This window comes from Ranitomeya imitator, chromosome 2 (genome assembly GCF_032444005.1).
Source record: "Ranitomeya imitator isolate aRanImi1 chromosome 2, aRanImi1.pri, whole genome shotgun sequence".
Lineage (NCBI taxonomy): Eukaryota > Metazoa > Chordata > Amphibia > Anura > Dendrobatidae > Ranitomeya > Ranitomeya imitator.
In genome coordinates this window covers 673,096,958-673,124,560 of record NC_091283.1, presented here as the reverse complement: position 1 = coordinate 673,124,560, position 27,603 = coordinate 673,096,958, and the positions used below count along the sequence as shown (strand labels likewise).

Genomic DNA, 27,603 nt, shown 5'->3' with positions numbered 1-27,603 from the left:
AGGTCTCACATTGATCCGGAGGGTAGATATGTCATATTGGAGGCTTCTTTGAGAGGTGGGCCTATCATCTTATGTAATTTATATGCCCCAAACTCAGGCCAGATCCAATTTTTTAGAAAGGGTTTTTTCCTTGATTCAAAACCTTCTTCCGGTGACTTTGCTGGTGGGTGGTGACTATAATATCCCCTTTTCGGAGCAATTTGACACTCTCCACAAGTGGTAACCCCCCATCCACAAAACCTGATTAATTTAACGAGAGACTTTAGAAAATTAATTGTCTAACTCCTTCTTCGACATGTGGAGAATAGACCATCCTAGAGCCAGGACCTTTTCCTTTTACTCTCCCCCTCATCGCACCCATTCTAGAATTGATTATTTTTTTGCAAATATCCTGACACTGAGGATGATGGCGAAGGCTGAGATGGGTTATATTACATGGTCGGATCATGCTTCGGTGGTTCTAGATCTTAGATCCGCTCAACCATTTCCCAGGGTTTTTAATGAAGGATCCGGTAATTGGGAAAACTCTATTGAACCATCTCACTGGTTTCTTCCATCTGAATGAGGATTCGGTTTCTTCCCCTTCGGTTCTGTGGGAAGCTCATAAGGCTGTCATTAGGGGCCTACTGTATCAAGGAGGGTTCCAGATTAAAAAGAAATGCTAAAGCTGAATTTGATACATTTAACTTCTCAATTATCCAGTGAGGAATGTAAGATGGTGTCCTCTCTCTCCTTCAGTGAGAAGCTTAAACAAAGTTGTGACGCTTAGAAACAAATTAAAGGACCTCTCTGCGTAAAATTGAAAAACTTCTAATACTGTATTCTAAACAAAAATATTACGAAAAAGGGATCAAAGCCCATACACTTTTGGCCAAGTTACTGAAGGATAGAGCCCTGAACTCACCCTCAGGCCCTGAGAGGCGCTGACGGCACAATTCATTATAACCCAACTGTAATCTCGGAATTATTCCATAATTTTTATAATAAATTATATAATTTACCAGATATTCCCCTACAAATAATTCTGATAGAATTGATACATTACATCATTTGTTATCAAACTTAAATCTTCCATCTCTCCCCACTGAGGCCCTATCATTTCTCAATCAATGTGCATGTCAGGAGGAGGTACTGGACATCCTGAAGAACCTACCCATAGGAAAATCTCCGGGCCCAGACTGGTTGACATATCTGTACCATAAAACCTTGGTGGAGGAGCTCTCTCCCTATATGGTCACACCCTTTAACTCTTTTCTTGAGGGCTCCCTCATGCCAGATACGCTAACACACTCCTATTTGGTTCTTGTCCCAAAACCGGAAATGGATCCTTTAGATTGCTCGAACCATCGCCCAATAGCATTGCTAAACTCTGATTTTAAAATGTTTACTCATTTATTCGTCTATAGGTTGAACAGCTGGCTCCCTCAACTTATCAATAAAGACCAGGTGGGTTTTGTGCTTAACCAGCAGGGGGGGGGACAACTCTAGGAGGGCGATAGACCTAATCAATGTTGCTAATAAAACTAAAGTACAGTCCCTTAAACTGAGATGCGGAAAAAGCGTTTGATCGCCTCAATTGGTCCTTTTATTTGAGACGCTGAAGGTATTTGGCTTTTCGGGCCAACTATTAGAGTATTGTATAGCTCCCCTTCTGCCTCTATTAAGCTCCCCTTTAATACTTTTCCCCCATTTAAAATATCTAATGGGACCCGCCAGGGCTGTCCTTTTTCGCCTTTATTATACATTTTGTGTATAGAGCCTTTGGCGGCAATAATTACGCTAAATCCAAATATATCAGGGGTAGAGGTTCAAGACAAGATGTTTAAGATCTCTTTATTTGCAGATGATGTCCTTTTAACCCTAACCAGTTTACATATTACGCTACCCAATTTAATGGATGTTACTAAAAGATACGGGTAATTCTCAGGGTATAAGCTAACACTTCAAAAACAGAGGCCCTCCCACTAAACATTCCCCCTGATGTTCTGGATCATTTAAAATTATATTTTAAATTCAGATGGAAAACTCTGTTCACAGAAAAAAAGAATATCTTTGGGGATATATTTTTTACCAAATCACAGAAAAAAAAACCAAGGTGTTGTTGAATATTAAAAATACCATTTATTTATTCAATTTAAAATTCTTAACCAGTGCACTAATCAAACCATCACCATACACAATCATACAATAGAAAAGGCCAGGACGGTGCCTATCCCTGTACTTCACTGTATGCACCCTACCTACCAGTGGAGGTTGGCACCCTATTACCTGCGCAAGTGGCGCCCTCCGCTCACCATCGGCTATCCCTTCTATCCCTATTAGGCCCTAAGGGATGGGATAGAACAATACTTTCATGCATACGGTGTGCCAAATGATGTGGATGGGGGTCTTGATTTTTGTTAACAAGGGGCCAATAATAGGCTATCCCTGTTTTCACCCTACCTATCAGCGGAGGTTGGCACCCTATTCCCACATTTAGCGCAAGTGGCGCCCCCACTCCTCGACGGCTGTCCCCTACTCTGTCCCTTAGTTACAACAGAATTGAGTAAGGTGCCTTAGTGCTTCAAAGTGCCAATTATTAGAGATATTGCCGGAGTTTTCTATATATGGGTCCCCCCAGTGTACATTCATGCATAGCTCATACACATCAGAGAGAACACCCCCTAGTTGTTTCTTGCAAAGTTACTCAGTTGTTAATCTCTTCCCTGGAGCTCATATGATAGTCATTGGTAAACGCAGATAAAGAAATAACCTGTTGCCTGTGATTAATCATATACATAATGAATGTACCCACACTAGAAACTCAACAGCCAGTAAGTACGTCCCCCAGAAACTCAACGCGTTTCCTTTCTACAAAAATATGAGGTTCATCAGGAGTAAATGAATAACATGGGACTAGTTAGCTTGTCCATAGGTGATAAGTTCGAATTGATATAGTCCTCAGCAAGTTTGGGTAGGTCACCTCTTGATATGGTTTGAGTAGTGTACTGGTTAAGAATTTTAAATTGAATCAATAAAAGGTATTTTTAATATTCAACAAACACCTTGGGTTTTTTTCTGTGATTTTGTCAGATGGAAAACTCAGACAATCAAATATCTGGGGGTTAGTCTTTCTTGGTCTTATGAAAACTTATACAGCTCCAATTTTCCACCACTTCTGAATGATTTACAGAGGTTGATGATCAAGTGGAAACTGTTCTCGCTTTCACTTATTGGTCAGATTACTTCTCTTAAATTGTCTCTCCTTCCTAAACTGCTTTACTTTTTTGAGACCTTATGGGTCAGGGTTCCAATGAGTGAGCTTAAGCCTTTCCAAGCAGCTATGATGAAGTTCATTTGGAATGACCAGTGTCATCGAATCTAAGCGTGTTCTCCTCTCCTAAATCTCAAGGGGGCCTATCGGTCCCTGATATTATTAAATACTATTGGACTGCTTAGTTGAGTAGAGTCCCTTCGTGGGCTTCGCTTTGGGCAGTATTTCCCAAACGCCAGTCCTCATGGACCCCACGGGTCATGTTTTCAGGATTTCCATAGTGTTGCACTGGTGAGACAATTCTTGATGCCTTGATGATACTTCCACTACTTGCGCAATACTAAGGAAATCCTGAAAACATGACCCGTGGGGTCCGTGAGGACTGGAGTTTGGGAAACACTGGCTTATGGCATCTAATAAGTTGGACAGAGGTAGAGAAATTGTGGCTGGCGCCTATTCACCCGAATTCACTACTATGGTTAAACACGCCAGTAGTGATCCCATAGCCTCTATTGGGCCCTATTGGGTTCACGAGGGAGAGCTGGCTCTCTTGTGGGAAGAGGTTTGGTTTAGCCTCTCCTAACTTGCCTATGATCTCATTCATATTTCAACCCTTAGTGCCAAGTAGCCTGGAACACGCAATGGTCCACCCTGCTGGACCTCCTCACATTTGATGACGTCAAGTCTAAGATCCCTATCTCTAATACAGAATTTTATCAGTACTTACAGATTAAACACTTTGCCCTTTCTCTTTTCGGTTCCTCGAGGGTCTCCCTTCCGACTGACTGAGAGGATTTGCAGGAGAGAGTCGTCGACCAAAGGTTTATTTTCGGAAATATATAAAATGCTGTGTTCTCCCTTGGAGGGTTGGCAGATAAAGCACTTCTACATGTGCAAATGGGAGTCTATTCTGGGAAAGGAGCTCTCACTCCAAAGCTGGCATATTATCTGGGAAAAGGCAGCTAAGTCTTCTATTTGCACCCTCAATAAGGAAAATCAGTGGGTTCTTATGTTCAGGTATCACACCCCTGAATTCTTTCATAGATTAAATCCCTCAATACCGCATGTATACTGGAGTTGTGGCTCTGATGTGGGTACCCTATATTACATTTTTTGGTCGTGGGATTGAAGGTTTCTGGAGGGAAGTGAGATTGTTGATCTCCAAGGTCCTGTATGCGAACATTGGGATGGATCTGACCATATATCTGTTAAATCTTAGCCCTATTGGGATGGGCAAAGAGTTATCAAAACTGCTCCCACACATTCTCACAGCTGCTAAGTGTCTGATCGCTCTCAACTGGAGGCAGGTTTCCCCACCTTCCCATCTACACTTACTCTATAGAGTTAATAACATCCGTAGGATGGAATATATGACGGCGATTTTAAATGTGACAGTGGAGAGCTTTGACTCGGTTTGGGCTCCCTGGGATTACTATTGGGCTCAGAGGACAGAATAGGCAACTCCTAGTACATTTGGTCGTCCCTCCTTTCAGAGTTCACCATTTCCCCTTCTCTTCCCTTCCTTGTGTGTGTCCTGTCTTTTTGTTCATCTATTTGAGATTACATTTATTATATCTGCTTTTTGCCCATGTTGTATTTTGGTCAGAGAGTCAATCTGGCTCTTTTTGTTTCTTGTAAAAGTTTGTCTTGATTCACTCTCATTTGTCAAAATTTTAATAAAAATTTACAGTTTAAAAAATAAATAAATACTTTAGTGGCAATGCAATTATTTTCCTGCACTTTTCCTGTTACTGACTTTTTCCGATTTTAAGGAAAATGCTCGTGTTACCGATCAGGAATCCGAATGTACCATATTCGTGCCGAGATTCTACTGCACCGGCGCCATCTTGGAGGAGCCAAATTCTTTTTCCTCTAGCAAGTTGACGGTGGCGTCTGCGCAGTAGCATTCATTGTGTTCCAAATTAAGCTACTGCGGAGGCGCAGCCAGTGCCATTTTGAGAAATAAATTTCTTTAGAATTAAAAAAAAAAAAAAAAAATTCTATCACTAAGTAAAATGAATATATGAATATTACTGATTTTGATCATGCTACAGCACTGGCGCCTGCATGATGAATGTAATTTTTTTTTTTTAATTTAAAGCAGTAAGACATAGAGTATGTAAAATAGGGTCAGGTCACTGAGTGATCGGTGACCTGTCATAAGCCATACAGATAAATATGTAAGCAGAGCACCACATAACTTTTTTTTTTTTTTTTTGCTACAGTCCTATCCCGGCTGCCCATTCACACAAACAGCATGGGTAGTTTGTGTATCCTCCTTGCTGGAGCAAAGAAAGAACTTTTAGATCACCACGTATTGACCACCCTTGAGCCTCATGGTTATTCTCAAGAAATGTAAAGTCTAAATTCTCATCGCTTTCCTTCAAGTGCATAGAATGCCTTAAAGGCAATGAAGCATACTTGTTACCATTATGCAGTAGCACAGCTTTCAGGCTTTCTTTTTTTTTGGATGAATCCATGAAGAGTCTCCACCTCTTCACATTGTACTCAATGTTAAGTTTTCCCATCAGCCAAGGAATATCACTGCTAATACCCTAGACTACCGTCGTGATAAAGGTATTGAAGGAATTTCTTTTCTCTGCTTCGGTACCATGAAAAATAGGTACCAGGAGCTAGTAGGTGCTCTTTACACTAGTAGGTTATCTTCACACTGGGCGTTTTTGCTTTGTTTTTGTGCTGCTTATTTTTATGCTAGTTTTCAGCTGCTTTTTACAGTACCAGCAAAACCTATGAGAGTTTAGAAATCTCATGCACACGGGTTTTTTTTGTCAAAAAAGTAATATTCATGGCACTCTAAGCAATGTGGTGCCCATGTAGGGTTTTCAGCCAGTAGTAAATGTAGTTGAATAAGCTTGACACTCACGAAGGAGTAAAGTGGAAAAAAAAGGTTCCATTTATTGTGCATCCAAAGTAATCGGTGTTAGGCTAGGTTCACAGTGTTTATGTGCGCAGCGTATCATCAGCATGCGCAAACGCATGTTTACACTGCATTTTTTTTATCCGCATGATCTTACGCATGACAGCAAATAAACACTGCATGTGCATGCATTTTTGCGCTGTTTATGCGCATGCGTACGGTATTTCCTAATGGGCTTGGCTTATGGGATTTCTATATATAGACTCTGCACAGACGAAATCCTCTTCTTTTGATGCTGTATCCTGCTACAAGATGAATCTTAGCGTGGAGAGCTTCAATCTGAATCTGGATGTATCATTGAAATTCGCTTTTGCTTTGGCTTGTGAGGAAGAAAGGAGAAGAGAAAGATGGAGAATACGTCGTCGTCGCTATTGGCAACACCCCATCGTTGAAGCTTGAGCCGTGGAGCTTACCACTCACTGTACACAGAGTTTCGTGAAAACCCGCAAAAGTTTTTTGAATACATGAGGATGTCTGAACACCTCTTCGATGAATTGCTGCATCGTGTGCGAGGATCCATCACCAGGCAGGACACGCAAGTACTTAGAGCAATTCCTGCTGAGGAATGTCTGTTGGTGACCTTAAGGTACTGGATGCTGAGTGTAGATTTGTCGCCGTTGACATTGGCTCATTTGGACGGGGAAATGGCTCACATACTTTCAAAAACTCTGACACTGGACAATGTTTGTATGCTAATAATTTCAATTTTCCACCGCCACAACCTCTTCCGAACACTTAAGGACCGCCAATGCCATTTGTTTTTGTTGGGGATGAGGTGTTTCAAATGTGTGCCAACCTCATGAAACCATACTCAAGTCAGGACTTGAATCACACCAAAAGGATTTTCAACTACAGACTGACAAGGGCACAAAGAACTGTGGAGTTTGCCTTTGGTTTGCTGGCAGCTAAATGGCGCATTTTGGGAACACCAATCAATCTTAAAATAGAGACAATTGATGAGGTTGTGAAAGTGTGTGGTGTTCTGCATAATTACATCCTGGCAAAAGAGCAACCCCACTTCAAACTTGATGAACCTGTTAATACCACATTGCCGGATTATCATACTTGCCCTCTGAGGACTATAGTGGAAGTTGCCCAAATGAGGGATAAATTTGCTGCCTACTTTGTCTCTGATATTGGAACATGTCATGGCAACATGAAATGGTTTAAGCTGTAAATAAGTCTAATGTACCTGTAATGTTATGTACCTGTACTTTTTTTCTGACTGTTATATTGTCACCTTGAATGTAAGTTTAATAATAAACACCTTAACAGTAACACCTGTTAATACTTCACTCAACAATACACTCAACAATACACACATCTATCTATATAATCGTCTAAGGGGTACTTCGGTCTGTTTCTGTCACACAAATCCCGCATCGCTGATCGATGGCGGCCGGGACCAATCAGCGACGGGCACAGCCCAGCCGCAAATTCGCTCTTCCCTACAGTCAGTGCCCCCTCCCTACTCCACTCCAGTCAGTGCCCCCATAGAGGTTTAGCAGTCCGTTAAACGCTGCTATTAACCCTGTGTGACCAACTTTTTACTATTGATGCTGCCTATGCAGCATCAATAGTAAAAAGATCTAATGTTACAAATAAGAAAAAAAAAAAATCATTATATTCTCACCTTCCGCCGCCTTCCCGCTCCTCGCGACGCTCCAGTCCCAAGAAAGCATTGCAGCAATGTCCTGAAATGACGTAGCGGACTGCTACATCATCACGTGTTATTGCCGCAAGGCATTACTGGGAACGGAGCATCACGAGGAGCATCGCTAAAGAACTGGGCTGGATCCTGGGGCTGCCGGAAGGTGAGTATATAACTATTTTTTTATTTTAATTCTTTTTTTTAACAGGGATATGGTGCCCACATTGCTATATACTACGTGGGCTGTGTTAAATACTATGTGGGCTGTGTTATATACTGCATGGGCTGTGTTATATACTACGTGGCTGTGCAATATACTACATCTCTGTGCTATATAAACTACCTCAATAGTCCACCAACCAAATTAGTTATGGCACTTCCAACAATAATCCTAACAAAAGCGGACTTATATCAAAAACTGCCGCAAGAAGAGATCCATATTCATATATAAAACCAAAGTTTACTTTATTAACACAAAATATAATAAAAATATATACACAGACAAATGAGACATATATCAACAGAAAAGTGTCTAAAGGAATAGAATCAGTGGAGCTCAGACCAATATATCTATATATCAATAGTTCTCAATAATCATATATCACTATATCAGCCTATATCATGACGATATGTAGTGGATCTACTATTCGTAATCTTAATGGCGACAAGTCACCTATTTAGAATTAATCCTGTCTGTCCACCATACATATCAATCTACCGATACCAGGAAGCCATGGATACGTAAATAACCCTTATTTATCTAGAATGTTTCCAGACTAACCGTCCTGTACTAACATCACTTGCTATAATACAGCATAATATAATAAGGTGCTTGCTTACATACCAAAAGTATTCCCAGGGAGACTGAGACCAACAGGTAAGAGCCCACCGAACTCTCCAGGTGCGCCCCGACGCGTGTTTCGCCCGTAAGCTTCTTCCGGGGGCGTAACCCAGTGAGAGAGAAGACAGCCTCTTATATCTGGCATCACCAATGGAGTAGCGGTACGTCATAAGGGGCGGATTAGTTGTAAGTGTCCGTCAGGTGTCTTGGCGCATAGCGTTCCAATCCCATTCCTGTGACAAAAGGCGCTACTGAGACTGCGCTCACTGGAACGCTGCGTGAACCGCAAGCGTAACCAGAACAGAGCGCATCTAAGTGCGCCGGGACTTGGGATTTACCGTGCATGCGCACTGCCCGACGGACACCGACAGAACATCTCATACATGGACGGCACAACATAATAAAGGGAAATGACTCCATGTGGACCATATCTGTTATATCTAATATCCCAAATGAAGAACTGTGCCTAAATACGATTATATGTGAAATTAATAGTGACTATAAATAAAATAGACATTAAAAAATAATTAGTTTACAGTGATCTATATAATGCCCAATGTAATCTAGGCATATATTCTAAATAAGATAGATGTATCAAATAAATAAATAGCATGGACATAAATAAAAGGTGCATAAATAATGAAAGTGTCATTTATTCAAAATAATCATTACTGTGATATAAATAATTATTAGTAGTGATAAAGGTGAACTTTTTTTGATACCGCCATCTCTGTGCTATATACTACGTAGCTGTGTTATATAATTATATACTACGTGGCTGGGCGATATTCTACGTCTCTGCTAGAAACTATGTGGCTGGGTAATATACTACGTCACTGGGCACTATACTACGTAACTGTGTTATATACTACATCGCCTGTGTTATATACTACTATACATATTCTAGAATACCCGATGCGTTAGAATCGGGCCACCATCTAGTGTTTAAATAAAGAGCTAAAGGAAACACAGACAGTTATATTGGTCGAGGCCGCCAGGCCTCGACCAATCAGCGGCGAGCACAGCGACGATGATGTCATAAAGGACGTAGATATCCCGCGACTCTGATTGGTCGAGGCCGCTAGGCCTCGACCAATCAGCAACGGGCACAGCGACGATGATGTCATAAAGGACGTAGAAATCCCACGTTTCTGATTCAGCGACGGGCACAGTATCGACGTAGATGTCATAATGGTTGCCATGGCCATGATGATGTCATAAAGGTTGCCTCGACCAATCAGCGACGGGCACAGCGACGATGATGTCATAATAGTTGCCATGGCGACGATGATGTCATAAAGGTTGCCTCGATCAATCAGCGACGGACACAGTCTGCCGCGAATTCTGGAATCATCATTGTCCATATACTACGGGGACATGCATATTCTAGAATACCCGATGCGTTAGAATCGGGCCACAATTTAGTATATATATAATTGCCTAAGTGTTTTTCCGTCTGTCTGTCTGTCCTGGAAATCCCGCGTCTCTGATTGGTCGAGGCCGCTTTATATATATATATAAAGCTGAATGTGTGTATGTCCGGGATTGGCATCTGCACCGTCGCAGCTACGGCCACACTATTTTGCACAGTCACACGTCTGGACCCCGAGAGCGTCATAGGCTATGTTGTGAGGTGAAATTTTAACCCCGCGCTTTCCAATTCACAAAACAATTTTTCCCCTATCTACATAATGGGGGAAAAAGTGAAAGGAAAAGTGTTGGAGGCAAATTGACAGCTGCCTGATGTGAACAAGGGGGACTTAAAGAATGAGAGCGATGGCGCCAAAGAGTATATACCGTACAGTTGCTAAGGTGGGGCCCCGACATGGGATACTCACCACACACGGGGATATAAACATGCACACACTGCCATGTGCTTGAACACATATACCAAACTAAATAGCAAAGCCACTAGAGACTCAAAGTCAACAAAAATTCAATTTTCAACAGCAGAAAAAAAAAAAAGCAGCAACACTTACCTGCCTAGACCTTGGAACAAATGCACTGCAGGGTGCCAGCCCATAAAGCAAGATGTTAGCAACACAGGTGCAAAATACCAGATCAACAGCCACTCTCCACATACCCACTCCTGGAGGGGGTGACTGCCCAGTATGCAATTGCAAAATAAAGGCACACATAGGGCGTTGTTCACACAATGGTACTGCATAGTGTCTGGTTCACAGTTCACGCCCCTACTTTTCGATTAGGCGGGCTGGCCAGTACACTCTCAATGCATCCCAGTGCGAACACCCCTCATGCGAGACCGAACGTGTTTGGGCTTGGCTGCACCCCGAAAAATAGTGCAAAAATATACAAAAATAGTGAGGTATTGGTTGATATTTTGGCCAAAATACGCAAGCTCGTAACCCACGCCAAGGGTCCCCACGCTTACGAGTCCTACACTAAACTAAATAGCAAAGCCACTAGAGACTTTTTTTTTCTGCTGTTGAAAATTGAATTTTTGTAGACCATAAGGTGAGGGTCAGAGAACATGTGCGTGGGATACAGGCTGCAAAAGATGTAGAGGACGTATCGGAACTTAAAACACTTCCGAAACATTTTAGAATTCATCACAATTCTGACCCATCTGGTCTAAAATTTATAGGAATTGATACTATCATTCTGGATGAACGTGGTGGTGAAATTGGAATACCACTTGCCAGAATGGAGACCAAGTGGATGTGGACCTTGGATACGGTGTCACCTAAGGGACTGAATGAGAACTTGAGCTTTGTTCCCTTTTTATAATAAACAATTATTTCCCCTCTTTTTAATATACCGTATATACTCGAGTATAAGCCGAGATTTTCAGCCCAAAATTTTGGGCTGAAACTGCCCCTCTCGGCTTATACTCGAGTCACGGTGGGCGGCAGGGTCGGCGGGTGAGGGGGAGAGGGCGCTGAGGTATACTTGCCTAGTCCTGGCGGTCCTAACGCTCCCCCTGCCCGTCACACGGTCTTCGGTGCTGCAGCTCTTCCTGTCAGCGGTCACGTGGGACCGCTGATTAGAGAAATGAATATGTGGCTCCACCTCCCATAGGGGTGGAGCCGCATATTCATTTCTCTAATCAGCGGTGCCGGTGACCGCTGATAGAGAAAGAGGCTGCGGCACCGAAGACCAGCTGTCCGGGAGAAGGAGCCGGACGCCGGGACCAGGTAAGTATTTTATATTCACCTGTCCGCGTTCCACCCGCTGGGCGCCGCTCTGTCTTCGCGTCCTCTTGCTCTGACTGTTCAGGTCAGAGGGCGCGATGACGCATATAGTGTGCGCGGCGCCCTCTGCCTGATCAGTCAGTGCGGAGAGACGCCGGGACTGGACGCAGAGGAGCTGCGGCAGCGAGAGGTGAGAATGGCTTTTTTTTTAATTGCAGCAGCAGCAATGGCACAGCTTTCTATGGCACAGCTATGGGGCAATAATGAACGGTGCAGAGCACTATATGGCACAGCTATGGGGCAATAATGAACGGTACAGGGCACTATATGGCAGCTATGGGGCAATAATGAACGGCGCAGAGCACTATATGGCAGCTATGGGGCAATAATGAACGGCGCAGAGTACTATATGGCACAGCTATGGGGCAATAATGAACGGCGCAGAGTACTATATGGCAGCTATGGGGCAATAATGAACGGTGCAGAGCACTATATGGCACAGCTTTCTATGGTACATCTATGGGGCAAGAATGAACGGCGCAGAGTACTATATGGCAGCTATTGGGCAATAATGAACGGCGCAGAGTACTATATGGCAGCTATGGGGCAATAATGAACGGCGCAGAGCACTATATGGCAGCTATGGGGCAATAATGAACGGCGCAGAGCACTATATGGTACATCTATGGGGCAATAATGAACGGTGCAGGGCACTATATGGCACAGCTATGGGGCCATAATGAACGGTATGGAGCATCTATTTTTATTTTTGAAATTCACCGGTAGCTGCTGCATTTTCCACCCTAGGCATATACTCGAGTCAATAAGTTTTCCCAGTTTTTTGTGGCAAAATTAGGGGGGTCGGCTTATACTCGGGTCGGCTTATACTCGAGTATTTTCGGTAATTCCCCTTTTAATTAAAAAAATATTTTAAAATATTTTAAAAGATATTTTCTACTTTTTTTAAAGAATTATTTTTTTCATAGTTACCACCAGTGTATATATATATATATATATATATATATATATATATATACACATGTATATGTACAGAGATACATGTATATATGTGTAGATTTTAACATTTTTATTAGTGCCATTGTATATTTTATGCCTTTTTATATAAAAATATATATTTTTTTATATTAATAATTATTATTTACTATTTTAGTGCCTACTTACCTTATTATGCTAATTACTCTTGATCTGTTATGTGTATGTGTGAGCTAATATATTCTGCCAGGGGGGAGGGCTTCCTGTTGGCTGGGGATTTATCAGGCTGCCAATTTAGCTTACAAATACTGAGGTAAAAATACTGACCAAATAACGTGTGAACTAGGTCTAATACAGGAGGAGATGACCTACAGATAAATACTATGTACAGGGGAGATAACACACAGGTATATACTATATAGAGAAGGAGATGACATACAGCTACATACTTTATACAGGAGGAGGTGACATACAAGTATATACTATATACAGGAGGAGATGACACACAGGTATATACTATATACAAGAGCAGATGACCTACAGATATATACCATATACAGGGGAGATGACACAGGTATATACTATATACAGGAGGAGATGACATACAGGTATATACTATATATAGGAGGAGATGACATACAGAGATATATATATAATATATATATATATATATACAGTGGGGCAAAAAAGTATTTAGTCAGTCAGCAATAGTGCAAGTTCCACCACTTAAAAAGATGAGAGGCGTCTGTAATTTACATCATAGGTAGACCTCAACTATGGGACACAAACTGAGAAAAAAAAATCCAGAAAATCACATTGTCTGTTTTTTTAACATTTTATTTGCTTATTATGGTGGAAAATAAGTATTTGGTCAGAAACAAAATTTCATCTCAATACTTTGTAATATATCCTTTGTTGGCAATGACAGAGGTCAAACGTTTTCTGTAAGTTTTCACAAGGTTGCCACAAACTGTTGTTGGTATGTTGGCCCATTCCTCCATGCAGATCTCCTCTAGAGCAGTGATGTTTTTGGCTTTTCGCTTGGCAACACGGACTTTCAACTCCCTCCAAAGGTTTTCTATAGGGTTGAGATCTGGAGACTGGCTAGGCCACTCCAGGACCTTGAAATGCTTCTTACGAAGCCACTCCTTCGTTGCCCTAGCGGTGTGCTTTGGATCATTGTCATGTTGAAAGACCCAGCCACGTTTCATCTTCAATGCCCTTGCTGATGGAAGGAGGTTTGCACTCAAAATCTCACAATACATGGCCCCATTCATTCTTTCATGTACCCGGATCAGTCGTCCTGGCCCCTTTGCAGAGAAACAGCCCCAAAGCATGATGTTTCCACCACCATGCTTTACAGTAGGTATGGTGTTTGATGGATGCAACTCAGTATTCTTTTTCCTCCAAACACGACAAGTTGTGTTTCTACCAAACCGTTCCAGTTTGGTTTCATCAGACCATAGGACATTCTCCCAAAACTCCTCTGGATCATCCAAATGCTCTCTAGCAAACTTCAGACGGGCCCGGACATGTACTGGCTTAAGCAGTGGGACACGTCTGGCACTGCAGGATCTGAGTCCATGGTGGCGTAGTGTGTTACTTATGGTAGGCCTTGTTACATTGGTCCCAGCTCTCTGCAGTTCATTCTCTAGGTCCCCCCGCGTGGTTCTGGGATTTTTGCTCACCGTTCTTGTGATCATTCTGACCCCACGGGGTGGGATTTTGCGTGGAGCCCCAGATCGAGGGAGATTATCAGTGGTCTTGTATGTCTTCCATTTTCTAATTATTGCACCCACTGTTGATTTCTTCACTCCAAGCTGGTTGGCTATTGCAGATTCAGTCTTCCCAGCCTGGTGCAGGGCTACAATTTTGTTTCTGGTGTCCTTTGACAGCTCTTTGATCTTCACCATAGTGGAGTTTGGAGTCAGACTGTTTGAGGGTGTGAGCAGGTGTCTTTTTATACTGATAACAAGTTTAAACAGGTGCCATTACTACAGGTAATGAGTGGAGGAAAGAGGAGACTCTTAAAGAAGAAGTTACAGGTCTGTGAGAGCCAGAAATCTTGATTGTTTGTTTCTGACCAAATACTTATTTTCCACCATAATATGCAAAAAAAATGTTAAAAAAACAGACAATGTGATTTTCTGGATTTTTTTTCTCAGTTTGTCTCCCATAGTTGAGGTCTACCTGTGATGTAAATTACAGATGCCTCTCATCTTTTTAAGTGGTGGAACTTGCACTATTGCTGACTGACTAAATACTTTTTTGCCCCACTGTATGTATATATATATATATATATATATATATATATATATATATATATATATATATATATATATATATATATATATATATATACACAAGCATACAGGGGAGATGACACACAGCAGGTGTATACTATATAGAGGGGAGATGACATACAGGTATATACTATATACAGGAGATGACATACAGGTGTATACTATATATAAGGGAGATGACAAACATGTATATACTGAGGTGAAAATGAGAGGTGTGAGGTGAAAATGAAAAGGTGTGAGTGCAAAATGAGGAGTGAGGGAAAATAGTGGAGTGATCGGAAAATGACAGATGTGAGGTCGAAATGACAAGTGTTAGGGGGGAATGAGAGGAGTGAGGGGGAAAATAAGAGGTGTGAGGGAGAAAATGAGAGATGTGAGGGGGAAAATGAAAGATGTGATTGGGAAATATATATGTACCGTATATACTCGAGTATAAGCCGAGATTTTCAGCCCAAATTTTAGGGCTGAAAGTGCCCCCCTCGGCTTATACTCGAGTCACGGTAGCGGTGGGGTCGGCAGGTGAGGGGCTGAGGGCGCTGGGGTATACTTACTTAGTCCCAGCGATCCTCGCGCTGTCCCTGCCGTCCCACGGGCTTCGGCGCTGCAGCTTCTTCCTCTCTTCAGCGGTCACGTGGGACCGCTCATTACAGAAATGAATAAGCGGCTCCACCTCCCATAGGGGCGGAGCCGCTTATTCATTTCTCTAATCAGCGGTGCCGGTGACCGCTGATAGAGAAAGAAGCTGCAGCGCCGAAGACAGGAGGGGACAGCGCGAGGATCGCCAGGACTAGGTGAGTATAGCATATTCACCTGTCCTCGTTCCAGCCGCCGGGCGCCGATCCATCTTCCCGGCCGGCGCCTCCATCTTCCCGGCGTCTGCGCTCTCTGACTGATCAGGCAGAGGGCGCGATGACGCATATAGTGTGCGCGGCGCCCTCTGCCTGATCAGTCAGAGCAGAGACGCCGGGAAGATGGAGGCGCCGGAACGAGACGCTGGGAGCTGCAATCAAGGGAGGTGAGTATGTGTTTTTTTTTTTTTATTGCAGCAGTAGCAGCGGCAGCACAGATTAATGTGGAGCATCTATGGGGCACAGTGAACGGTGCAGAGCACCGTATAAGGCACAGCTAGGGGGCACAATGAACGGTGCAGAGCACCGTATAAGGCACAGCTAGGGGGCACAATGAACGGTGCAGAGCACCGTATAAGGCACAGCTAGGGGGCACAATGAACGGTGCAGAGCACCGTATAAGGCACAGCTAGGGGGCACAATGAACGGTGCAGAGCACCGTATAAGGCACAGCTAGGGGGCACAATGAACGGTGCAGAGCACCGTATAAGGCACAGCTAGGGGGCACAATGAACGGTGCAGAGCACCATATAAGGCACAGCTAGGAGGCACAGTGAACGGTGCAGAGCACCGTATATGGCACAGCTAGGGGGCACAATGAACGGTGCAGAGCACCGTATAAGGCACAGCTAGGGGGCACAGTGAACGGTGCAGAGCACCGTATATGGCACAGCTAGGGGGCACAATGAACGGTGCAGAGCACCGTATATGGCACAGCTATGGGGCACAGTGAACGGTGCAGAGCACTGTATATGGCACAGCTAGGGGGCACAGTGAACGGTGCAGAGCACTATATGGGGCACAGCTATGGGGAAATATGAATGGTGTAGAGCACTATATGGCACAGCTATGGGGAAATAATGATCTATTTTTATTTTTGAAATTCACCGGTAGTTGCTGCATTTCCACCCTAGGCTTATACTCGAGTCAATAAGTTTTCCCAGTTTTTTGTGGCAAAATTAGGGGGGTCGGCTTATACTCGGGTCGGCTTATACTCGAGTATATACGATATATATATGTATAATACGTATTATAAAAGTACTCATATTTGGTGTCGCCGAGTCTGGAGCGACCCAACCTATAAAACTGCCCCACTAGTTAACCTCTTTAGTGAACACAATAAGAAAATAAAAAGCAAAAAACAAAGTTTTGTTGTCATACCACCAAGCAAAAAGTGGAATAAAACACGATGAAAAAGAATATAAATTAACATTGTAATGCTGAAAACATCATCTTGTCCTGCAAAAAAACAAGCAGTCATACAGCTCTATCAGCAGAAAAATAAAAAAGTTATAACTCAGAATCAAGATATGCTAAAATATTTGCACAGTATTTTCATATAGACCCCTGATTTCAAATGTGATGTGGTCCCTAAAAACAAAAATGGTCTTGTAAATTTTGAAATGAGAAATCGCTGGTCATCTTTTAACCCTTATAACTTCCAAACAAAAAAAAAAATTGTTTCAAAAATTGTGGTGATCTAAGGTAGACATGTGGGAAATGTTATTTATTAACTATTTTGTGACATGAATCTCTGATTTAAGGGCATAAAAATAAAAAATTTGGAAACTTGGCGAAAATGTTACAATTTTCAATTTTTTTCAGTAACAAACGTAAGTCATATCAGGCAACTTCTACCACTAACATGAAGTACAATATATCACAAAAAACAATTGAGTCAGTGGGATCCATTGACGCATTCCAGAGTTATGGCCTCATAAAGTGACACTGGTTAGAATTGAAACAAATGGCCTGGTCAGGAAGGTGAAAACAATCTTTGCGGTGAAGTGGTTAGTATAAAAAGTTTTATAAATTTAGTATTGGTTTAACTGTATTGACCAAAAAAATAAACTCTTGCAAATAAGAGTAAGCAGAGTGGCCCAGTACTGAACTGGTTAACCCCTTCATGACCCAGCCTATTTTGACCTGGCCGTTTTTTGCAATTCTGACCAGTGTTTCTTTATGAGGTAACTCAGGAACGCTTCAACGGATCCTAGCGGTTCTGAGATTGTTTTTTCATGACATATTGGGCTTCATGTTAGTGTAAAATTAGGTTGATAATTTTTGTTTTTTTTATGAAAAAAAAGGGAAATTTGGCGAAAACTTTGCAATTTTCAAATTTTGAATTTTTATTCTGTTAAACGAGAGAGTTATGTAACACAATATAGTTAATAAATAACATTACCCACATATCTACTTTACATCAGCACAATTTTGGAAACACATTTTTTTTTTTGCTAGGAAGTTAAGGGTTAAAATTTGACCAGCAATTTCTCATTTTTACAACGAAATTTACAAAACCATTTTTTTTTAGGGACCACTTCACATTTGAAGTCAGTTTGAGGGGTCTATATGGCTGAAAATACCCAAAAGTGACACCATTCTAAAAACTGCACCCCTCAAGGTGCACAAAACCACATTCAAGAAGTTTATTAACCCTTCAGGTGCTTCACAGCAGCAGAAGCAACATGGAAGGAAAAAATGAACATTTAACTTTTTAGTCACAAAAATTATCTTTTAGCAACAATTTTTTTATTTTCCCAATGGTAAAAGGAGAAACTGAACCACAAAAGTTGTTGTCCAATTTGTCCTGAGTACGCTGATACCTCATATGTGGGGGTAAACCACTGTTTGGGCGCACGGCAGGGCTTGGAAGGGAAGGAGCGCCATTTGACTTTTTGAATGAAAAATTGGCTCCACTCTTTAGCGGACACCATGTTGCGTTTGGAGAGCCCCCGTGTGCCTAAAAATTGGAGCTCCCCCACAAATGACCCCATTTTGGAAACTGGACCCCCCAATGAACTTATCTAGATGCCTAGTGAGCACTTTAAACCCTCAGGTGCTTCACAAATTGAAAAGTAATGTAAAAGTACTTTTTTTTTCTTAAAAAATTTCTTTTCGCCTCAATTTTTTCATTTTCACATGGGCAATAGGATAAAATGGATCCTAAAATGTGTTGGGCAATTTCTCCCGAGTACGCCGATACCTCGTGGGGGTAAACCACTGTTTAGGCACACGGCAGGGCTCGGAAGGGAAGGCGCGCCATTTGACTTTTTGAATGGAAAATTAGCTCCAATTGTTAGCGGACACCATGTCGCGTTTGGAGAGCCCCTGTGTGCCTAAACTTTGGAGCTCCCCCACAAATGACCCCATTTTGGAAACTAGACCCCACGGAACTTGTCTAGATGCATATTGAGCACTTTAAACCCCCAGGTGCTTCACAGAAGTTTATAACCTAGAGCCATGAAAATAAAAAATAATTTTTCTTTCATCAAAAAATATTTTTTAGCCTTCAATTTCCTATTTTGCCAAGGGTAATAGGAGAAATTGGACCCCAAATTTTGTTGTCCAGTTTGTCCTGAGTACGCTGATACCCCATATTTGGGGGTAAACCACTGTTTGGGCGCACGGCAGGGCTCGGAAAGGAAGGCACGCCATTTGGCTTTTTAAATGGAAAATTAGCTCCAATCATTAGCGTACACCATGTCGCGTTTGGAGAGCCCCTGTGTGCCTAAACATTGCAGATCCCCCACAAATGACCCCATTTTGGAAACTAGACCCCCAAAGGAACTAATCTAGATGTGAGGTGAGCACTTTGAACCCCCAAGTGCTTCACAGAAGTTTATAACGCAGAGCCATGAAAAAAAAAAAAAAAAAAAATTCTTTTCTCAAAAATGATTTTTTAGCCCGCTATTTTTTATTTTCTCAAGGGTAACAGGAGAAATTACAGGAGAAAAACAACCAAAAAGTTATTGTCCAGTTTCTCCTGAGTACGGTGATACCCCATATGTGGGGGTAAAGCACTGTTTGGGCACATGCCGGGGCTCGGAAGTGAAGTAGTGACGTTTTGAAATGCAGACTTTGATGGAATGTTCTGTGGGCGTCACGTTGCGTTTGCAGAGACCCTGATGTGGCTAAATAGTAGAAACCCCCCACAAGTGACCCCATTTTAGAAACTAGACCCCGAAAGGAACTTATCTAGATGTGTGGTGAGCACTTTGGACCCCCAAGTGCTTCACAGAAGTTTATAACGCAGAGCCGTGAAAATAATAAATACGTTTTCTTTCCTCAAAAATGATGTTTTAGCAAGCAATTTTTTTATTTTCACAAGGGTAACAGGAGAAATTGGACCCCAATAATTGTTGTGCAGTTTGTCCTGAGTATGCTGGTACCCCATATGTGGGGGTAAACCACTGTTTGAGCGCACGTTGGGGCTCGGAAGTGAGGGAGCACCATTTGACTTTTTGAATACAAGATTGGCTGGAATCAATGGTGGCGCCATGTTGCGTTTGGAGACCCCTGATGTGCCTAAACAGTGGAAACCCCTCAATTCTACCTCCAACACTAACCCCAACACACCCCTAACCCTAATCCCAACTGTAGCCATAACCCTAATCACAACCCTAATTCCAACCCTAACCCTAAGGCTATGTACCCACGTTGCGGATTCGTGTGAGATTTTTCAGCACCATTTTTGAAAAATCTGCAGGTAAAAGGCACTGCGTTTTACCTGTGGATTTACCGTGGATTTCCATTGTTTTTTGTGCGGATTTCACCTGCGGATTCCTATTATTATAATAATAATAATATAATAATAATTTTTATTTATATAGCGCCAACATATTCCGCAGCGCTTTACAAATTATAGAGGGGACTTGTACAGACAATAGACATTACAGCATAACAGAAATACAGTTCAAAACAGATACCAGGAGGAATGAGGGCCCTGCTCGCAAGCTTACAAACTATGAGGAAAAGGGAGACACGAGAGGTGGATGGTAACAATTGCTTTAGTTATTCGGACCGGCCATAGTGTAAGGCTCGGGTGTTCATGTAAAGCTGCATGAACCAGTTAACTGCCTAAGTATGTAGCAGTACAGACACAGAGGGCTATTAACTGCATAAAGTGAATGAGAACATGATGCGAGGAACCTGATTGTTTTTTTTTTTTATAAATAGGCCACACAGGGATCGTTAGGTTAATCCCTATTGAGGAACAGGTGTAAAACGCTGCGGAATCCGCACAAAGAATTGACATGCTGCGGAAAATACAACGCAGCGTTTCCGCATGGTATTTTCCGCACCATGGGCACAGTGGATTTGGTTTTCCATAAGTTTACTTGGTACTGTAAACCTGATGGAACACTGCTGCGAATCCGCAGCGGCCAATCCGCTGCGGATCCGCAGCCAAATCCGCACCGTGTGCACATAGCCTAATTATAAAGGTATGTGCACATGCTGCGGAAAAACTGCACGGAAACGCAGGGGTTTACATTCCGCAGCATGTCACTTCTTTCTGCGGATTCCGCAGCGGTTTTACAACTGCTCCAATAGTAAACTGCAGTTGTAAAACCGCAGCGAAATGCGCAGAAAATCCGCGATAAATCCGCAGCGGTTTAGCACTGCGGATTTATCAAATCCGCTGCGGAAAAATCCGCAGAGGACCAGAATACGTGTGCACATACTGAAACCCTAACCCTAGTTCTTACCCCAACCTTAGTGGAAGAAAAAAAAATTTCTTTATTTTATTGTCCCTACCTATGGGGGTGACAAATTGGGGAAGGGGGGGGGGGTCATTTAGTATTTTTTTTATTTTGATCACTGTGATAGGTCACAGTGATCAAAATGCACTTGAAACGAATCTGCCGGTCGGCAGATTCGGCGGGCGCACTGCGCATGTGCCCACCATTTTGGAAGATGGCGGCGCCCAGGAAAGAAGACGGATGGACCACGGGAGGTTCGGTAAGTATGATGGGGTGGGGGGGAGCACGGGGGGGTGGATCGGAGCACGGGGGGGGGGGGTGGATCTGAGCACGGGGGGGTGTGGATCGGAGCACGGGGGGGCGGATTGGAGCACTGGGGGGAGGATCGGAGTGCAGGGGGGGTGGTTGGAGCACGGGGGTGGGATTGGAGCACGGGGGTGAGCGGACAAGAGCACGGGGGGAGCAGACAGGAGGACGGAGGGGAGCGGAGCTGTGTACTGGACTGATCGGAGGACTGGGGGGGGGGAAATCGGTGGCGGTGGGGGGTGCAGACCAGTGTTTCCAGCCATGGCCGATGATATTGCAGCATCGGCCATGGCTGGATTGTAATATTTCACCAGTTTTAATAGGTGAAATATTACAAATCGCTCTGATTGGCTGTTGAAAGTGAAACTGCCAATCAGAGCGATCGTAGCCACGGGGGGGGGGGGGGGGGAGGGGGTTTTCACCCCCCCCTGAGCTGTACTACCACTCCCCCTGTCCCTGCAGATCGGGTGAAATGGGAGTTAACCCTTTCACCCGATCTGCAGGGACGCGATCATTCTGTGACACAGCATATGCGTCACAGGTCGGATTGGCACCGACTTTCATGACGCATACGCTGTGTCACAGGTCGGGAAGGGGTTAAAAAAGAGAACACAAAATTATCCAAACATGCAAATCATTCCTTTATCTATCGTCTAAATATGCTATTTCCTTTCCTACATGTCTTTCCCAGGGGCTGGTGGTACCCAAAGGCTTACAAGAGCTCTTGGAAAATCCTTGGCTATGGAAATGATCCTTACTGGAGATCGCATCAATGCCCAAGAAGCTAAAGAAGCAGGTACAGTTAGATTTTATCTGCAAAATATGCCTAGGTCCCCTAAAAGAACATAAAGTTTGCATATCAAAACTACTCATTTCATTAATTAAATTGTCATCAGTATCAGTTTCGTGGGAGTCCAATACCCAATCCTAGCCGATCATCTGTTGTGCACTCCAGTATTAGCCAAATGTAAGCACTGTACAGAGGGAACATCATTGTTTTATCACACTATTTAGTGACCGCTGATCAGCACCTGTTCATTTAATTGCTGAAATTGATATCATTGTAGTAGAAATCCTCTTTAAGAGGGGAGGGGGTCATCTAGAGAAGCCCTATTTATCTGTAGATATACTGGTAATTTACCAGTAAATAGCTTTTTGATTATGTTTGGCTGTGTAAATGAAACTGCATCTTCATGGAGAAAGTGAAGCTATATATTCTCCCTTAAACCATTCACTTCCATTCTTCAAGGTGGTGTATGGGACTACAACAGACACAGCTAACTACTCATTGACTAGACCATAATTTAGCAACTTGTAGAAGTATCAAAATATTATATAAAGTGCTCTGCGGATAATTAACTGAATAATACTCAATATCAAGGACCATAATTACCGTAATTGTTTTACACTACGATACCAAAACTCATATACAGGAAAAAGGGTGTAGAATAACCACACAAAGGTAAAGAAAAATCTTTTTAAAATAGAATAAAATGTATTAACCGCTTCGCGACCGCTCACTGTATATAAACTTCGCCGCTTGCTGGGCTTCATGTGGCGCTGATGTTTATGAGCGGTTGGTTGTCTCACTGTTGCCAAGATCCCCAGGGAGGGTCCTGCAAGTGCTGCGATTCCTGTGCAGAACGGTAGCACTGACTGGTGACCTCATCTGGACCTGATTGGATCGGGATCCAATGATGTTAACCCTTTGCTATTTTCTAGATGCCGCGATCGCAGCGTCTATACTCGCCTCTATGTCCTCCCTTTGATTACATCTCATCATATCATGTGCGATCCCATGTTGTCCCAGCAGCCATAGGCCACGTGATGTCTTCCGAGTCTGCCTGCTGCAGTGGCTTGTTAGACTCAGCCAGCAGCTGAGTCTAACAAGCGATCTGACAGTGTAACACTGTCAGGTCTTATACAATGCAATACATTTATACAATAATGTATTGCATTGTATGAGACCAGTGATCAGAGAAATAAAAGTTGAAGTTCCATACATGGACTAAGCAGAAAAGTAAAAATAAAAAAATGTTTTACATCTATAAAAGTAAAATAAAATAAATGAAAAAAAGTAAAACATATTAAACCAATAAATACGTATATTTATGTGAAAAAACGAAAAAGTACACAGGTTTGGTAATATCGTATCCAGAGCGAGCCGACCTATAAAACTGTCACACTAGTTAAATCTTTCAGTGCACACTGTAATAAAAGAGAGTAAAAGTCTTTTGCTTTTTCATCATGCCGCCGAACAAAAAGTAGAATAAAATGTGATCAAAAAGTCAAATCGAAACAATAATGGTATCGATGAAAATTCATTTTAACATGGTAACATAGTAACATAGTAAGGCCGAAAAAAGACATTTGTCCATCCAGTTCAGCCTATATTCCATCATAATAAATCCCCATATCTACGTCCTTCTACAGAACCTAATAATTATTACACATATAGTGTGACCAGCAAATAAATGATCTCCACTATGGTACTGATAAAAAACCAATATTTTATTAGAAAAAACACAATGCTATTAAAAAACATATAATATTAACTGCATGTTAAGACAAAGTGCAAATTCCACTGACAAGGGACAATAAATACCATAAGTAATCTTGCAAAAATATATGTAGGCTGATACATGTGATACTAAGGTGGCTATAGCCTGCTCATATCTCTGCCGCACCGAACAGTCAGAATTGAAATGATATCACAGCTGCGTGAGCATAAGCTAACTAGTACCGCTGTTCTCAATAAATGAATGAACCTAAGCATCTAACCTGCTCACTGACACTGCCTGAATGGATAACATATATCATAAACACATGGTGCTCGGCAATATGGCACAAGAATATTACCTTACTAACAGCCTGTGAAGACAACTCGGCGTCCCTCTGCCCCGACGCGCGTTTCGCACTGCTTCTTCGGGAGGCACGCTTCACGGGCACAGCGATGATGTCATAATGGTTGCCATGGCGATGATGATCTCATAAAGGTTGCCTCGACCAATCAGCAACGGGCACAGCGACGATGATGTCATAATGGTTGCCATGGCGACGATGATGTCATAAAGGTTGCCTCGACCAATCAGCGACGGGCACAGTCTGCCGCAAATTCTGGAATCATTGTCCATATACTACGGGGACATGCATATTCTAGAATACCCGATGCGTTAGAATCGGGCCACAATCTAGTGTACTATAAAATGGGAAATAATTCCAATTGCGGTGAAATTGCAAAAAAAGTGCAATCCCACACTTGTTTTTTGTTTGGCTTTTTTACCAAGTTCACTAAATGCTAATCTGACCTGCCATTGTGATTCTCCAGGTCATTACGAGTTCATAGACACCAAACATGTCTAGGTTCTTTTTTATCTAAGTGGTGAAAAAAAATTCCAAACTTTGTTTATAAAGAAAAAAAAAATTGTGCAATTTTCCGTTACCCATAGCGTCTCCACTTTTTGTGATCTCGGGTCGGGTAAGGGCTTATTTAACGTTTTTTATGATATGATTTTGGTGCAGATACGATTTTGATCGCCCGTTATTTCATTTTAATGCAATGTCACGGTGACCAAAAAAACGTAATTTTTACGTTTTGCCTTTTTTCTCACTACGCCGTTTAGCGATCAGGTTGGTGCTTTTTTTATTGATAGATCGGGCAATTCTGAACGTTGCGATACCAAATAGGTGTATGTTTGACTTTAGTTTTATTGTTTTATTTTGAAAGGGGCAAAAGGGGTGTGATTTTATATATTTTTTTTTTGTCTTTTTTTAAAATATTTTTAAGCAAATTTTTTTTTTCACGTTTGCCACGCTTCAATAGTCTCCATAGGAGGCTAGAAGCTGGCACAACTCGATCGGCTCTGCTACATAGAGGCGATGGTCAGATCGCCTCTATGCAGTAGAATTGCTGAGTTGCTACGAGTGCCGACCACTAGGTGGCGCTCACAGCAATCCAGCATGGACAACCATAGAGGTCTCATGGAGACCTCTGGTTGTCATGCCGATGAACCCCAATCACGTGACTGGGGTCACCTGTGCGCATATTTTTGGCCCAATGCCCGGAAGCAAGATTTAAATGCCGCTATCAGAGTTTGACAGTGGCATTTAACTAGTTAATAGCCATGGGTGGATTGCGATTCCACCTGCTGCTATTGCGGGCACATGTCAGCTGTTCAAAAGGGTTAATATAAGAAGGGGGTGTCTACTAGCAGACCAAACTTTAACCCATTACCGACTTTGGATGTACTCAGTACATCTTGGTCAGCTGGTACTTTCCGACCTTACACATACTCAATACATCCAGGTAATTTTGGCCTCTCAGAAGCTATGCGTGTGCAATCGCCACTGGCTGTCAGCTGATTCTGATACCCGACACCATTTTACCCCCCTAAATACTGCAATCGCAGCATTTAGCAGGCGTACAGATATAGGGAGCCCCCTCTGCACTCCGGTTGGCGCCCGATCATTGCCATGACAACATCTGGGTCACTCGGCTACGGCAAGACGCTCAGACCATGCCCCTTAGACCATACGCAATTTCTATTTTTCTGTAAAAAATAAATAATAAAAAGTACACGTGTTTAGTATCTCCGTTTCCGTGATGACCCGCCCCATAAAACTGTCCCATTATTTAACCCCTTCAGTGAACGCCATAAAAAAATTAAATAACAAAACTGGGGGAAAAGATTGCTTTCATTTTATTGCCAAAAACGTAAATAAAATGCAATCAAAAAGACGAATATAAATACAAATGATATCTCTGAAAATGTCTTCTTGTCCCGCAAAAAACAAGCAGCCATACAGCTCCATCAGTGGAAAATTTTAAAAAGTTATAGCTCTGAATACCGCAATACATAAATAATTCATTTTTCTATAAAAGTTTTTGTGTAAAAGCTCCAAAATGTAAAAAAAATATAAATGTTGTATCTCTGTAATCGTACTGTCACAAAAAATAAAGCTGCCTTATCAATTATGCAGAATGGCTTCAATAAAAAAATTCTGAATTGCTGTTTTTTGTTCATTTTGTCTCCCAAAAACCTGAATAGAAAGCAATCTACTCATGTAGATAAATTCAAAAAAGGGTAAAAGGGTGTAAATGAATGTAAAATAAAGTGTAAATTCTGAGTATATCCGTATGGCTTAGCAGTAATGTACAGCCACATATGAACTATTTCTACATTTAGCAGAAATTTTGATGCCATTTTTACCCATTTCTCCTTGTGAAAATATAAAATCTGGGGCTAAAACTATTTTTTTTTTTGTGGTAAAAAAGGTAAAAAATTCTGTGACACACCTGTGGTGTCAATATGATCACTGCACCCATAGATCAATACGTTGAGAGGTATAGTTTGTAAAATGGGATCACTTATGGAACGATTTGCTGTTCTGGCATCTGGGGCTCTCCCAGTGGGTTATGGCACCCGCAAACCAGAACAGTAAAATCTACACTAGAATATGGCACTCATTTCCTTCTTAGCTTTTCACTATTCCTAAAAAGTAATTCCCGTTTACATATAGGGTTTTTGCACACTCATGAGAACTAAGGTCCATTTTTTTTTACTGTTAGACCTTAGAAAAACTGAAAACTTATGGCTAAAACAATATTTAAGTGGTAAAAATGTAATTATTTTTTCTTTACTGCACAATACAAGATGGAAGAACTAGAAGCAGAAATATCTACAGGTAACTTTGACATAGTGGGAATAACCGAGACATGGTTAGATGAAAGCTATGACTGGGCAGTTAACTTACAGGGTTACAGTCTGTTTAGAAAGGATCGTAAAAATCGGAGAGGAGGAGGGGTTTGTCTCTATGTAAAGTCTTGTCTAAAGT

At 42.2% G+C, this 27,603-nt stretch overlaps 1 protein-coding gene across 2 annotated transcripts in view; it reads left to right on the top strand.

The window, feature by feature from the left end:
• Positions 1 to 27,603, top strand: part of ECHS1 (enoyl-CoA hydratase, short chain 1) — a 189,127-nt gene that overhangs the window by 125,115 nt on the left and 36,409 nt on the right. The window contains exon 5 of one of the 2 annotated variants that reach the window (XM_069753050.1): positions 22,460 to 22,564. The exons of the other annotated variant lie outside the window; for it this stretch is intronic. Coding sequence (XP_069609151.1) covers positions 22,460 to 22,564 — 105 coding nt within the window. The remainder of the gene's footprint in view (positions 1 to 22,459; positions 22,565 to 27,603) is intronic. 2 annotated transcript variants of the gene reach the window in all.